General features: G+C 37.9%; 1 protein-coding gene across 1 annotated transcript; it reads right to left on the minus strand.

Annotated features, from left to right (window-relative positions):
- Positions 1-10,935: 10,935 nt before the first annotated feature.
- LOC138827684 (vomeronasal type-1 receptor 4-like) lies at positions 10,936-11,973 on the minus strand. The gene has a single exon (XM_070023302.1). The coding sequence runs from the start codon at positions 11,971-11,973 to the stop codon at positions 10,936-10,938; it is 1,038 nt and encodes a 345-aa protein (XP_069879403.1).
- Between the last annotated feature and the right edge of the window lie 891 nt (positions 11,974-12,864).

The following is a 12,864-nucleotide window of genomic DNA, read 5'->3' on the forward strand; positions in this document are numbered from 1 at the left end:
AGGAATGGTTTATGAAGTATTTAAATTCCATTTCCTGGAAGATGTCTAAGCTCCTTTCTTTCCTCATTTCCTCCCTCCCTTATTTCCTCTTTTCCTTCTTTTCTTTCTTTTTTCTTTCCCTCCAAACTTTCCTCCTTTTCTTCCCTCCCTTCGTCCCCCCCTCCCTTCCTTCCTTCCTTCCATCCTTCCTTCCTTCCTTCCTTCCTTCCTTCCTTCCTTCCTTCCTTCCTTCCTTCCTTCCTTCTTCCCTTGCTTCCTCTCTTTCTCTTTCACTCTGTCTGTATGTCTGTCTATCTGCCAGTCCTGAGGGTTGAACTCTGTCTTTGAACTCTTTAGCTCAAGGCTATCACTCTACCACTTGAAATACAGATCCACTTCCACCTTTTTTATTTTTGGTGGTTTATTGGAAATAAGTGTCCCATGGACTTTCCTGCCTTCATTGGTCTGAACTGTGATCCTCAGATCTTAATCTCCTGAGTAGCTAGAATTACAGGCATGAGGTACCAGTGTCCAGCACTTTCTTCCTTTCTTGATTCATGTGACCTGGGCATCTTGATGACTACAATTTAGACATAGATTACATGCATCCACCTGTTTTTTCCTTCTTTCTATTCCTCATGTCCAAATTTTCAATGATCATGTTCTTTTTCCACAAGAGGTAAGCAAAAGCAATAAATATATGCAGTCAAGTTCCAATCTGTATACCTTTCACTTCTCATAACCAATACATACAATCACTATGGTGGATATTTTTCTTCTCTTGTCTTTTTTTATCATGTGTGTTGCTTGAACTCAGGTCCTGGGTGTGTCACTGAGGCTGTTGTGTTCAAACTTGGTACTCTACCAATTGAGTAACAACACTACTTCAGGCTTTAGAGTGGTTAATTGGAGATATGGGTCTCATGGGGACTTTTTTTTGCCTAGGCTGGCTTTGTACTACAATCCTCAGATCTCAACCTCTACAGTAGCTAGGATTACAGGCATGAGCCACCAGCACATGTCATTGGTAGATTTGATTGTAGTTTTCCTTCCCTGGGATCATCTGTATGATCTTGTATGCATCTATCCTTCAAGTAAGCAAAGAATCCACACACTGTAAACCAAACTACTCTAAAATCTCCTGCTGTGATTTGTAAAACCACTTTATGAAGTGGGGTCTTTTTATTTTCTGCATATTCTGTATTATATTCAAAATGAAGATCAGAACATAAATTTATGTTGCTTTTATTCTTACCTATCATAAAAAGCTTTCCATGCAACCTGAATTTAGTCCTCCACAATTTTCTTGTTTATTAAATTTATTTGTGCAATACTTTCAACATTTTTCCCCATCAGCTCCCCCAGAAGATATCATATAGACACTTTGCCAAAAAGAATATGCAGAATGTCTCCATGGTGAACTTTTTCCCAACCAGTAACCTTCCTAGCACAATGCTGGCTATGGGTCAGAAATCAGCTTGGAATTTTGTCCCTTAGTATTATTACCTGACCCCACCGGGCTGTGTTCCCTGGCTGGCTGGATGTCTGCCAGCTGCCATCATCCTCACCTGCATAATGAAAACTACTTGGAGATGTCACTTTTGAGTCTATTTACATATGTTTCCTGACATAATCTCCTGCTATTAAGTGCTTGAAAAACAGCTTACAAATCAATTAGGAATTCAAGCATATGACTCAAATCTTGACAATAAACTCAGCTCAGCAACGTATCAGCTAAACAGATTGTGAAGGTATTTGGGTTCCCTATGTTTCATTATAGATGTTAAAACTGAATGGCCTGGAGAAGTCAATGCACTTTGATTTCATTTTCAGTGTCTTCTCACATGTAGAGATGAGGTGAACATACAGGTTTCTACAGATACAGGAAATGACGAGGACTATCCTTAAAGACACTCATAAATCAGAGTTAATTTTTACTTGCCATACCCCCGGTATTGCTCTGGCTAAGATTTTACTTTAGAAAAATATACATGTTGGTTCTCTGAAATATTCATAATAAATCTTAGAATAAAGAAACCTTAGAATAAAGAAAGAGTATCTTTGTTGTCTTGATGAATGTTACAAGTGGGCTGGAAAAGCCATATACCTATATCTACTCTAAAACCTTTTTAGCAGAGACATTGATGTGTATATTAATATTTTATAAGCTTCTTATCTCCTTCTAACTCAATGACTTCTTATAGAGAGAAAAACAGAGGTTAGAGGTAGAGAGGAATTAATAAGTCTTCCTCTACCGCAGTTCTGTCTGATACCTTCCTATTCTACAAATGGTCAAATGTCTCAGACCCTTCTCTCTCACAACCTGCCCCTGACCTGTGTCTCCACAGCTTCCCTTTTAAAGCCAAAGGTAGCCCCAACCTTCAGTACTGGATCACTTACCTACATAGATGTCGCAGCTGACTCAACTTGGAAATTGTGATTAAACAGTAAGAGTCAGGTTGTATTTATCCTTCCTTAGACTCAGTGCTTATAACCAATTCCATTGCTGTCAAGATGTCACTGTCATGAGTTTTATCTTCACCAGGGGAAAAGTGCTCCTTCTGCACCTCTCCATCCCTGAGGCACAATTCTGCTGTCTTCTTACTACTCTGTAATTTGCTGAGGCAAGAAACTTGCTGAGTGAATTAGAGTGAATGTACAATAATGAGGAGTCACGGTGATGATGAAGAGTTCCCTAAAGAGTCCAAGTTTCTTCAACTTGGTTTTGCTCTCATCCCATATCCTCCATTCATCATCAAAGCCAGGAAGTAATGTTAAAGAAACTTCTGAGAATCCACAGAGGTCACTTTCTGAATATTTTCTGAGTACACCTTCATTGATAGAAAAGATCATCAAACTGTGTGCAACAGAAAAAAGCAAAGCAAAGCTCATCAAATGGTACAATCTAGATCTATTCTTGCACATATTGTCCAGAACATGGCAGTTGGGGACTTATGGAGAGCTGGGATGGTGTGTGTCCTGATTTCACTTCTGGCTGTTTTCTTGGGCTCCTTCATGTGTTTTACTGAGGTATTCACTTCTATTTTCCTTGTTATAGGTATTTTTCCTTGAAATGTTCACTGCCAAACCAGGATTGTCTTTTTTTTGTTGTTGGTTGTTGTTCTTGGGTCTTGAACTCAGGACTTGGATGCTGTCCCTGGGCTATTTTGTTCAAGGCTAGCACTCTACCACTTTGAGGCACAGCTCTAAGTCAGGTTTTCTGGTGGTTATTTGGAGATAGAAGTGTTACACTTTCCTTCCAGAGTAGTCTTTGAACTGTGATCCTAAACCCTAAGCATCCTGAGTAGGTAGGATTACGCGTGTAAGCCACTAGCCCCAGCATGATTGTCTTTTTAGATGCTCAACTTCTGTGGTCATTGCCCAGGAGAACTGCCAGGATGTGTGTAGGCTTCCCTATGAGATTCACACCTCAGTTCTGTATCCCTAATACCATTTTCAGAAATGGTCTCTTTCTCATTGGACACCACAAAGGATCTAAGGAGAGGAAGGCAGGTAATTCTATATTCACCACAAGCAGATATGCAGATTTATCTTAAATCACACTTTTTTCCTCCCATTGCCTAAAATTTCCTGAAGTAAAGGAGTGCAGTGAAGTGAGGGGAATAAGAGACCTAACATTCAGGTGACACTTTCTTTTTTAACCCACAACCCACAGTTGTATTTAGGGAGAGCAGAGAAGAGAGGAGAGTTCCTACACTTGCCAGAGGAACTGATAGCAGAATCTGTTGGTTGTCCAAACTACCTGCCTTTCTGTGACAACTATTCCATGAGAATAGATTACCTATGCATCCTAGAATAGCTCTGGTCACCATAGAGATGGTGGGTGTGGCTATGGCAATGGGTCACAATCAGAATACTTTCAATCACAGAGATCTCAGCAGTGATTAGCTGATTTTGTTCTGTGGTATCTGTATGTACACTGTAGGAGGAAAGAGCTTAATTGATCTACACAATGAGAAAAACACACAGAGCAACTAAACAGAAATCTGGCTTGAGTCACTAAATGTATCATAATCAATTTTCAGATTTGAATCCATATCATAACCCCTTCAAAGGAGATGAAGCCAGAGCCCCATCACACTGACATCACAACAAAGGTGTGCTGCCAATCTACAGCCAGGCCTGAACAAAAACAACTGCAGTCATTCATTAGTGTGCTGTGTTACAGGAGATCTACTTAGATTTCTTAGAGATGGATGAATACCAACTCTGAATAGAAATTATCTTCTGGAGATCCAAAGTATTCCTATGAACTATAGGATTATGGCTTTAATAAAGAAATTTAATTACCAGAGTTTTGTCTCAGACTCATGTTTTCTTATAAGACATATCTGAGGATCTTTGTTCTCTTGAGGTAAATCTCTTATTTCTCTGAGAACTCTTTCACCGTTTTGAGTTGTTTCAACTTGTAGAATCTTGTTTTAAGTGATGGGTATGTGTATGGATTGAAATGGGTTTTTTTGTTTTTTTTTTTTAGAAAAGAACCATTATGGATTTAATGTAAATAATTTTCATTACTTTTTTTAATTTAATTTTATTTTATTTGTGAACATACTGTACAGAGGGGTTACAATTACATGGGCAGGATAATGCATACATTTCTTACCAAGCATTGCAGCCTCCTCCTTTGTTTACCCTTCACATCCCTTCCCAGCCTCTCCACTCCCAATCCCAATCCCAATCCCAATCCTTTCCCTCCCCCCCCATCCTTCCCACCCCCCTACACCGACGTTGTAAAGCTCTTTTTGGACATGACAACTTGTACTTCTCATTGTTGCAACAGGTCCACCTGTATCCTTAAACGACTTGTTTTTCCCCATCTCCTCCACAAGTTATACTGACATCAAATATAGTGAAAGCAGGGGTTATACTGTGGGGGAGGGACATACAAAGCAATAAAGAAGTAATCTTATAAATGCGTTAGAAACAAATGTATGAAAGAAAAAATACATTAAAATACATATCTAAGGGTTCATTCTCTTAACATCACATTATCTGACCTTTTCCGCTTGACTCACACATATATTAGATATTGCAAATAAGGGAAACCATGGGACTATGTTTCTTTGGGCCTAGCTTACTTCACTTAATATAATTTTTTCCAAGTTTTTCCATTTCCTAACAAATGGGGCAATGTCATTCTTTCTGATGGAGGCATAGAATTCCATTGTGTATATATACCACATTTTCTTGATCCATTCATCTGCTGAGGGGCATCTAGGTTGTTTCCATATCTTAGCTATGGTAAATAAGGCTGGAATAAACATTGTTGTGCTGGTAGCTTTAGTGTGGTCTTGTTTGTAAACATTTGGGTAAATGACCAAAAGTGGGATTACTGGGTCATACGGAAGCTCTATGTGAAGTCTTTTGAGGAACCTCCATACTGCTTTCCAAAGTGGTTGAACAAGTTTACATTCCCACCAACAATGAAGTAAGGTTCCTTTCTGTCCACATCCCCTCCAGCATCTGTTGTTGTTAGAGTTCTTGATTTTTGCCATTCTAACTGGAGTGAAGTGGTATCTCAATGTTGTTTTGATTTGCATTTCTTTTATGGCTAGGGATGTTGAGCATTTCTTCATGTGTCTATTGGCCATCCTTCTTTCTTCTTCAGAGAAGTTTCTCTTTAAGTCTTTTGCCCACTTATTTATTGGGCAGTTGTTCCTTTGAGGATTTGTTGTTGGGGGATTTAATTTTTTGAGTTCCAAGTATATTTTAGATATGAGACCCTTGTCTGTTGTATGGCTAGTGAAGATCTTCTCCAAATCCGTGGGCTTTCTATTGATCTTGCTAGCTATGTCCTTTGCCATGCAGTAACTCTGCAACTTTATGCAATCCCATTTGTCCAACCTTTCTTTGATTTGTTGTGTTTCCGGTTCTCTATTCAGAAAATTTCGGCCTGAGCCAAGGAGACCTAGGGTTTCTCCTATTCCTGGATTGAAATGTTTTAATTGATATAAAAGTTATATTCATAGGGTTTATAGTTATACAAGTCAGGTAATGAGTATATTTCTTAAAAAATACTTTATTGTCAGTGTTGATGTTTGGAGGTTTGCCTTCTTAGGGTTTTCTGAACCTCTTGAACTTGAAAGTTCATTTTGTCATTTGAAGTTTTCAGTTAATTTTTTCCTCAATCTTTCATAAGATTTCACAGGAAAAAATCAATGCAGAGTTCATGTCTAGTGTATTGGAAAACAGTACTTGTGGATGTATGAGAAGGGAAAAGCAAATGATGTGACTTCTCTCCATGTGGGCAAACTGTAGAATTGTATGATTCTGTGTTTTATTTGCTACCTTCCACCATTTTGATGTATAAAATGTTTAATTCTATGTTAATTTTTTAGTAGTTTTCTTCTGATGATTTAGATGTATTTTAACTGTTGTCAGCTCTGTTCTGAAATATAAATGTTGGGAAACTCAAATTCGAGGCCTAGCAATTCAAAACATCAGGCAGGAATTATATTTTACTTGTGTGTAACATCCCCCTTTTTCTTCTTGAGATGGAGTCTCTCTATTCAGGCTAAGCTAAGCTTGTTGTTTGAACCCCTAACCCCAGATCCCCACAGCTGTGTTGACAGCTGTATACCACCACACCCAGTCTTCCTGTCTGTTCTTAATATTCAGTAATATATTCTTCATGATACAAACTTCATATGGTAGCATTTCATTTCCAAATTGTGACATACTTTGTTTGAGTTTAATACCAATAATTGATTGAGAAAGTATTTGCTTTGTTTTGTTCTTTATGTTGAATGCAAGAAAACACTTTTACAAAAAGCTGTGAAAGAAAGATAAATTACTGTTTGTTTTCAAGCAAGTCACAGCTATATTAAAAATAAAGGGTCTGTACTTATAGTAATACAAGTAATTTAAGAGTTTTTTATGTATAGTACAACTAACTAAAAAAGGAACAGCCATTTACTACTGTTAAGTAGGGAAATGTAAACCTGTATGTTTATATGGACAATAATGTTAAGTAATAGAATATTTTTTTTTTTGCCAATGTGGGACTTAAACTCAGGTCTTGGATGCTGTTCCTAAACTTTTTCTGTTCAAGGGTAGCATTCTACACTTGAGCCATAGCTCCACCTTTAGCCTATGGTTGGTTAGAGAGAAAAATATCATAGATTTTCCTGCCTAGGTTGGCTTTGAAAACATAATTCTCAGATCTCAGCCTCCTGAAAAGCTAGGCTTATAAGTGTCAGTCACCAGAACCTGGCTTGGTCGATGCATTCTAAAAGCATAAATTTGTAAGCCTGTCTCTACCAAATTGATCAAAGATTTTGTGTTCTGTGCCTATAATAAATGGCATCAATATTTTAAATATCTTTATCAGCTAGTTTACTGATGAAACTATGTATGCTACACATATACCTGTATTGAATGGTTCTGTCTTAAGAAATTAACTGCAACCCCTGTTTAATGTAGAATCATATTAATTTATAGGTCTTTGAAGATAAAGACATTGATAGCATGAGGAGCATGCCAGGGCCCTAATGAATGGTGTCTAGAAAAACTCGATGTGTTTTTCCCGCAATATGACGTTTTGATCCATTTTTAAAAGAGATTAATTTATATTGTTAACTACAATGGAAAACATAGAAAGGAGTCAACTGGAATTTCAGCTGTTGTGTCTCTCACATATATAGTTTCTCTTATGTTTGTCCAGAGATTCTTCATTCATATCACATAAAACAAATATGTTTCCCTGAATTTTAATCCCATTACTGACTGCTTTTTATTGAGTAAAATTATATGTCAAAAGTCATTTGATATGAGAAGGCATTGAACTTATCCTTTCATCATCTGCATACAATCAGTCCTATTCTATGGATGAATATTTGTGACTATTTTCAAGTACAAATTTATATCTGCTACCCTTTTCATAGTGTCTTTAAAATAATGAATCACACAATATATAATTTTTAGATTATAATTCTCAAATATTAAGTATACATGTATGACCAATTGTTAGAAATAAAGTCCCTTTATTTGTAATAACTAGTAGATGTCTGAGACAAACAGAAGAGGTCAGATAAGATGATGTTAGGCAAAATGAACCCCAAGATAAGGACAAAAGTGATTTTTTTTCTTTCTTGCTATTGTTTCTTTCTTTCTTTCTTTTTTTTTTTTTTTTTTTTTTGGGGTCCGGTCGTGGGGCCTGAACTCTGGGCCTGGGCGCTGTCCCTCAGCTCTTCAGCGCAAGGCTAGTGCTCTACCACTTGAGCCAGAGCGTCACTTCCGGCTTTTTTCTTTTTTTGCTTATGTGGTACTAAGGAATCGAACCCAGGGCCTTGAGCATGCAAGGCAAGCGCTCTACCACTGTGCCACCTTCCCAGCCCTCTTGCTATTGTTTCTAACATATTTGTAAGGTGATGGTATAACCCTTGTTTTCATTTTATTTGATGTTGTTATTATTTGGGGAGAGGAAGGGAAAAAATAAATCGTTGTAATAGGGATACAGGTGAACCCATTGCAACAATGAGATGTACATGGTGTTATGTCGAAAAAAGAACTTTACAACTTTGGCGGGGTAGGATGGTAGGGGAAAATCAAATGAGGAGGCAACAATACTTGATAAGAAATGTACTCATTACCTTGCTCATGTAATTGTAGCCCCTCTGTACAGTGTTTTCACAATAAAAAATTATTAAAATAAAAAGAAATGAAGTTCCTTGCAAAAATACAAAAAATAAAGTAGCAATGTTGAAAAACTTACCAAGTTAATGTCCTGCTTCTATTTTTAATTATTAGTAATAAGTTGTTTTTTATTATGAAAATTCCATACAGAGGGGTTACAATTACATGAGCAAGGTAATGAGTACATTTCTTATCAAGCATTCTTGCCTCCTCCTTTGTTTCCTCTTACCTTCCCTGCCCTCCCATTTCTCCCCTATTCCCCAACCCCCCCCCACTCCCCACCACCAAAGTTGCAAAGTTTGTTTTTCGACATAATGTCTTGTCTTGTACATCTCATTGTTAGAATGGATCAGCCTATATCCCTATTTTAAAAATTTGTTTTTTCCCTTCCTATGCACAAATTATACCAACATCAAATACAATGAAAACAGGGGTTATACCGTGGGGGAGGGACATACAAAGCAACAAAGAAATATCTTATAAACATGTTAGAAACAATAGCAAGAAAGAAAAAACATTTGAGTCCTTATCTTGAGGTTCATTTTGCCTAACATCAACTTATCTGACCGTTTCTGCTTGTCTCAGACATATACTAGTTATTGCAAATAAGGGAAACCATGGGACCTATGCTTCTTTGGACCTGGCTTCCTTCACTTAATATATTTTTTTCCAAGTCTTTCCATTTCCTAACAAATGGGGCAATGTCATTCTTTCTGATGGAGGCATAGATTTCCATTGTGTATATATACCACATTTTCTTGATCCAATCATCTACTGAGGGGCATCTGGGTTAGTTCCACATCTTAGCTATGGTAAATAATGCTGCAGTAAACATAGTTGTGCTGGTAGCTTTAGTGTGGTCTTGTTTGTAACCATTTGGGTAAATGCCCAAAAGTGGGATTGCGGGGTTATAGGGGAGCTCTATGTAGAGTGTTTTGAGGAACCTCCATACTACTTTCCAAAGTAGTTGAACAAGTTTACACTCCCACCAACAATGCAGTAAGGTTCCCTTCTATCCACATCCCATCCAGCATCTGTGGTTATTAGAATTCTTGATTATAGCCATTCTAACTGGGGTGAGGTGGTATTTCAGTGTTGTTTTGATTTGCATTTTTTTTTATGGCTAGGGAGGTTCAGTATTTCTTCATGTGTCTATTGGCCATCCTTCTTTCCTCTTCAGAGAAGTTTCTCGGTAAGTCTTTAGCCCACCTATGTATTGGATCAGTTGTTTCTTTGATGATTTGTTGTTGGAGGATTTAATTTTTCGAGTTCCAGGTATATTTTAGATATGAGACCCTTGTCCATTCTATGGCTAGTGAAGATCTTCTCCCAATCCGTAGGCTTTCTATTGATCTTGCTAGGTATGTCCTTTGCCATGCAGAAGCTCTGCAATCCCATTTGTCCAACTTTTCTTTGATTTGTTGTGTTTCTGGGTCTCTATTAAAAACATTTGGGACTGTGCTAAGGAGAACTAGGGTTTCTCCTATTCCATCGTGTAATGTTTTCAAGGTGTCCACAGACTTTAACTTCATCATTGTGTTCCACTGCATTCATTCTATGAATAAATGCTTACGGATATTTTAACATAACCAAAAATTCCTGTTCTGCTAGTATTTAAATTGTGGTTATGAAATAATGATCCATATGTGTGATCAAAACCTAGAAACTGGATTCTTGCTAGAATTTAAATTGTGTTTATGAAATAATGAGCCAAATGTAGGATCAACACTTAGAAACTGGATTCTTGCCACAAAGGATAGATATACAGGAATATTTTAGAAAATTTGCCAAATTGTTTCCTGGCTACCTACTACATATTTAGTGGTAATGAAAAACCCAGACTCAAAAATATTAGAAATAAAGGTAAGAGGGGAGAGTAGAGTAAGGGATTTCTATGTCATTCTGTTTTTCTTTTTCTTTTTGGTGAGGGTCCCCTCGTGGGGCAGGAACTCTGGGCCTGGGCATGGTTCCTCAGCTCTTCCGCTCAAAACTACCACTCTATCACTTGAGTCACAGATCCACTTCCGCCTTTTTTCTTTTTGTTTATGTGGTGCTGAGGAATCGAACCCAGAGCCTCATGCATGCAAGGCAAGCACTCTACCTCTGAGCCACCTTCCCAGCCCCATCATTCTGTTTTTCTATGATCTCTCTGTCAACTCAGGGCAACAGATCATAAGAGTCGGTGTCTGGCAATAAAAATTTATATATTAGCCTATTTTAAAATGATATTGATAACCAGCAAAACAGAATTAAGAACTCTTTCAAACTTACTATAAAGTCATTGAAATAGACATTTTCTTAATGCCTTGGTCTCCTCCAAGGCTTGCAACTATCCAGATTTCCCTCTCTGTGAATCAGCACAAAGGGACTGAGAAATGGATAACCAATGGTCAAAAATTCTTGGACATTTAATATCATAGAATTATTCTGTAAGAAAGAATTTAAAAAGAAAGAAAAAATGTAATCTGTCCAATAGAGGAAAAGAAAACAGAACATCAGAAGGAGAACACTCTTAGCAGCTTTCATTTCAGGAAGACTTTTATGAAGGTGAGAGCTCTGAAGGTAGAGAACACGCTGGTGATGCTTGTGGAGAAGAAATAGCATGTAGCCACTGGCCCCACCCATGACACCCTGAAACATAGCACTGTGTATGGCCATTAGAATAAGAAGTATCCATTTTATTTCCTGACTTTCTGGTTGAAAAGAACAATAATTGTTAGTTTTAGCAGCTTCTGACATGTTTTTCCTGTTATTTGTGATGTAATGAAGTAAGTTGATGATTTTCAAGGAATTGAGGATCCAAAAGAAGAGAAACAGGGGAAGAATTTTCCATGGAGTCTTTGGTTTGAATCTCCAGCACAGAGAGCTTCTGGGACTGATGGTGATGGCCTGGACCACAGTGAGGAGAGTGCTGGTGCAGATGGAAAAGTCCCGGGCCACCCTCTCCAGATAAACAAGTATCTTACAGCCTGTATCATCCAGGAAGTTTCTTAAACCAAAAGCTGTTATTGCTCTTAGCAATCCTTTGGAAAGAAGTATTATGGTATTTGCAAAAGCCAAGTGGATGAGAATAAGGTGTATAGATTTCTTCTGATCACCTCTCCAAAAACTACATACAAAATTCACAAAAACAATGATATTCCCTACAATGCCAAGTGCGGTTACAAAGAGGAAGATAGTGCCCTTGACAAGATTCAAAATACTTTCTTGTGTCATGTCAGAAAAACTGGGATCCACCAAATGCCCTTGTGAAGAAAAAGCATCAGTAATGGTGGTAATTACCTGCAAAAAATAGCTCCTGTTTTCAGCAATTTTCTCAAGTATAGGGACATTCATTTCATAAGAATGACACAGAGTTTTTGACCTCAAAGTCTTCCTTTGTGTGGCAATCCTTTTGAATTCTTTTATTATTGTGAAATGCCATTTAGAATAATAACACGCTGTTGTCACTGTATTTTATTTTGGTGCCATGGGTCTTGTATGTATGTTTATCTGATTTGGGAAAGGGAAGAGGAATAACAAAATGATGAGACAAAAGACAAAGAGTGAACCAATGACATAACAGTACTCACAAAACACTACTTTGGAAATGAACCCCTTGGTGGGAGGAGGGGGGAGGGGCAGGATAGTGGGAGAACATGAGGGAGGAGGAAACAATGTTTGGCAAGAAATGTACTCATCACCTTACTTTGTAACTGTAATCCCTCAGTACATAACCCTTGCAATAAAATAAAATTGAAATGACAACAACAACAAAAGAAATGGGCATTAAAAATTTTTTGATCACTCAGTCTTTCACTCTGGCCTGGCTTTTTCACTCAAGACTAACACTCTACCACATGAGCAGCACATCTACTTTTGGTTGTTGGTGGTGGTTATGGGCTTGAATTCCCAGCCTGAATGCTGTCCCTGAGCTGGGTGCTCAAGGTTATAGGCCTACTACTTTCACTTTGAGCCAGCCACAGCTCAACTTCCTTTTTTCTTTTTTTGGTGGTTAATTGGACATAAGATTCTCATAGACTTCCTAAGTGGGCTGGCTTTCTACCATGATCCTCAAATCTTAGTCTCCTGTGTAGCTCAGGTTACAGGCTTCAGCCACAAGGACCTGGCCACACTTCTGGGATTTTGCTGGTTAACTGGAGGTAATAGTATTACTCCAGGCTGCCTTTGAACTGCAATTCTCAGCTCTCAGCCTCCTGAGTAGTTAGGATTATAGGCATGATCCAT

The sequence above is a fragment of the Dipodomys merriami genome, unplaced genomic scaffold, assembly GCF_024711535.1.
Source record: "Dipodomys merriami isolate MVZ:Mamm:240054 unplaced genomic scaffold, mDipMer1.0.p SCAF_16, whole genome shotgun sequence".
Classification (NCBI taxonomy): Eukaryota; Metazoa; Chordata; class Mammalia; order Rodentia; family Heteromyidae; genus Dipodomys; species Dipodomys merriami.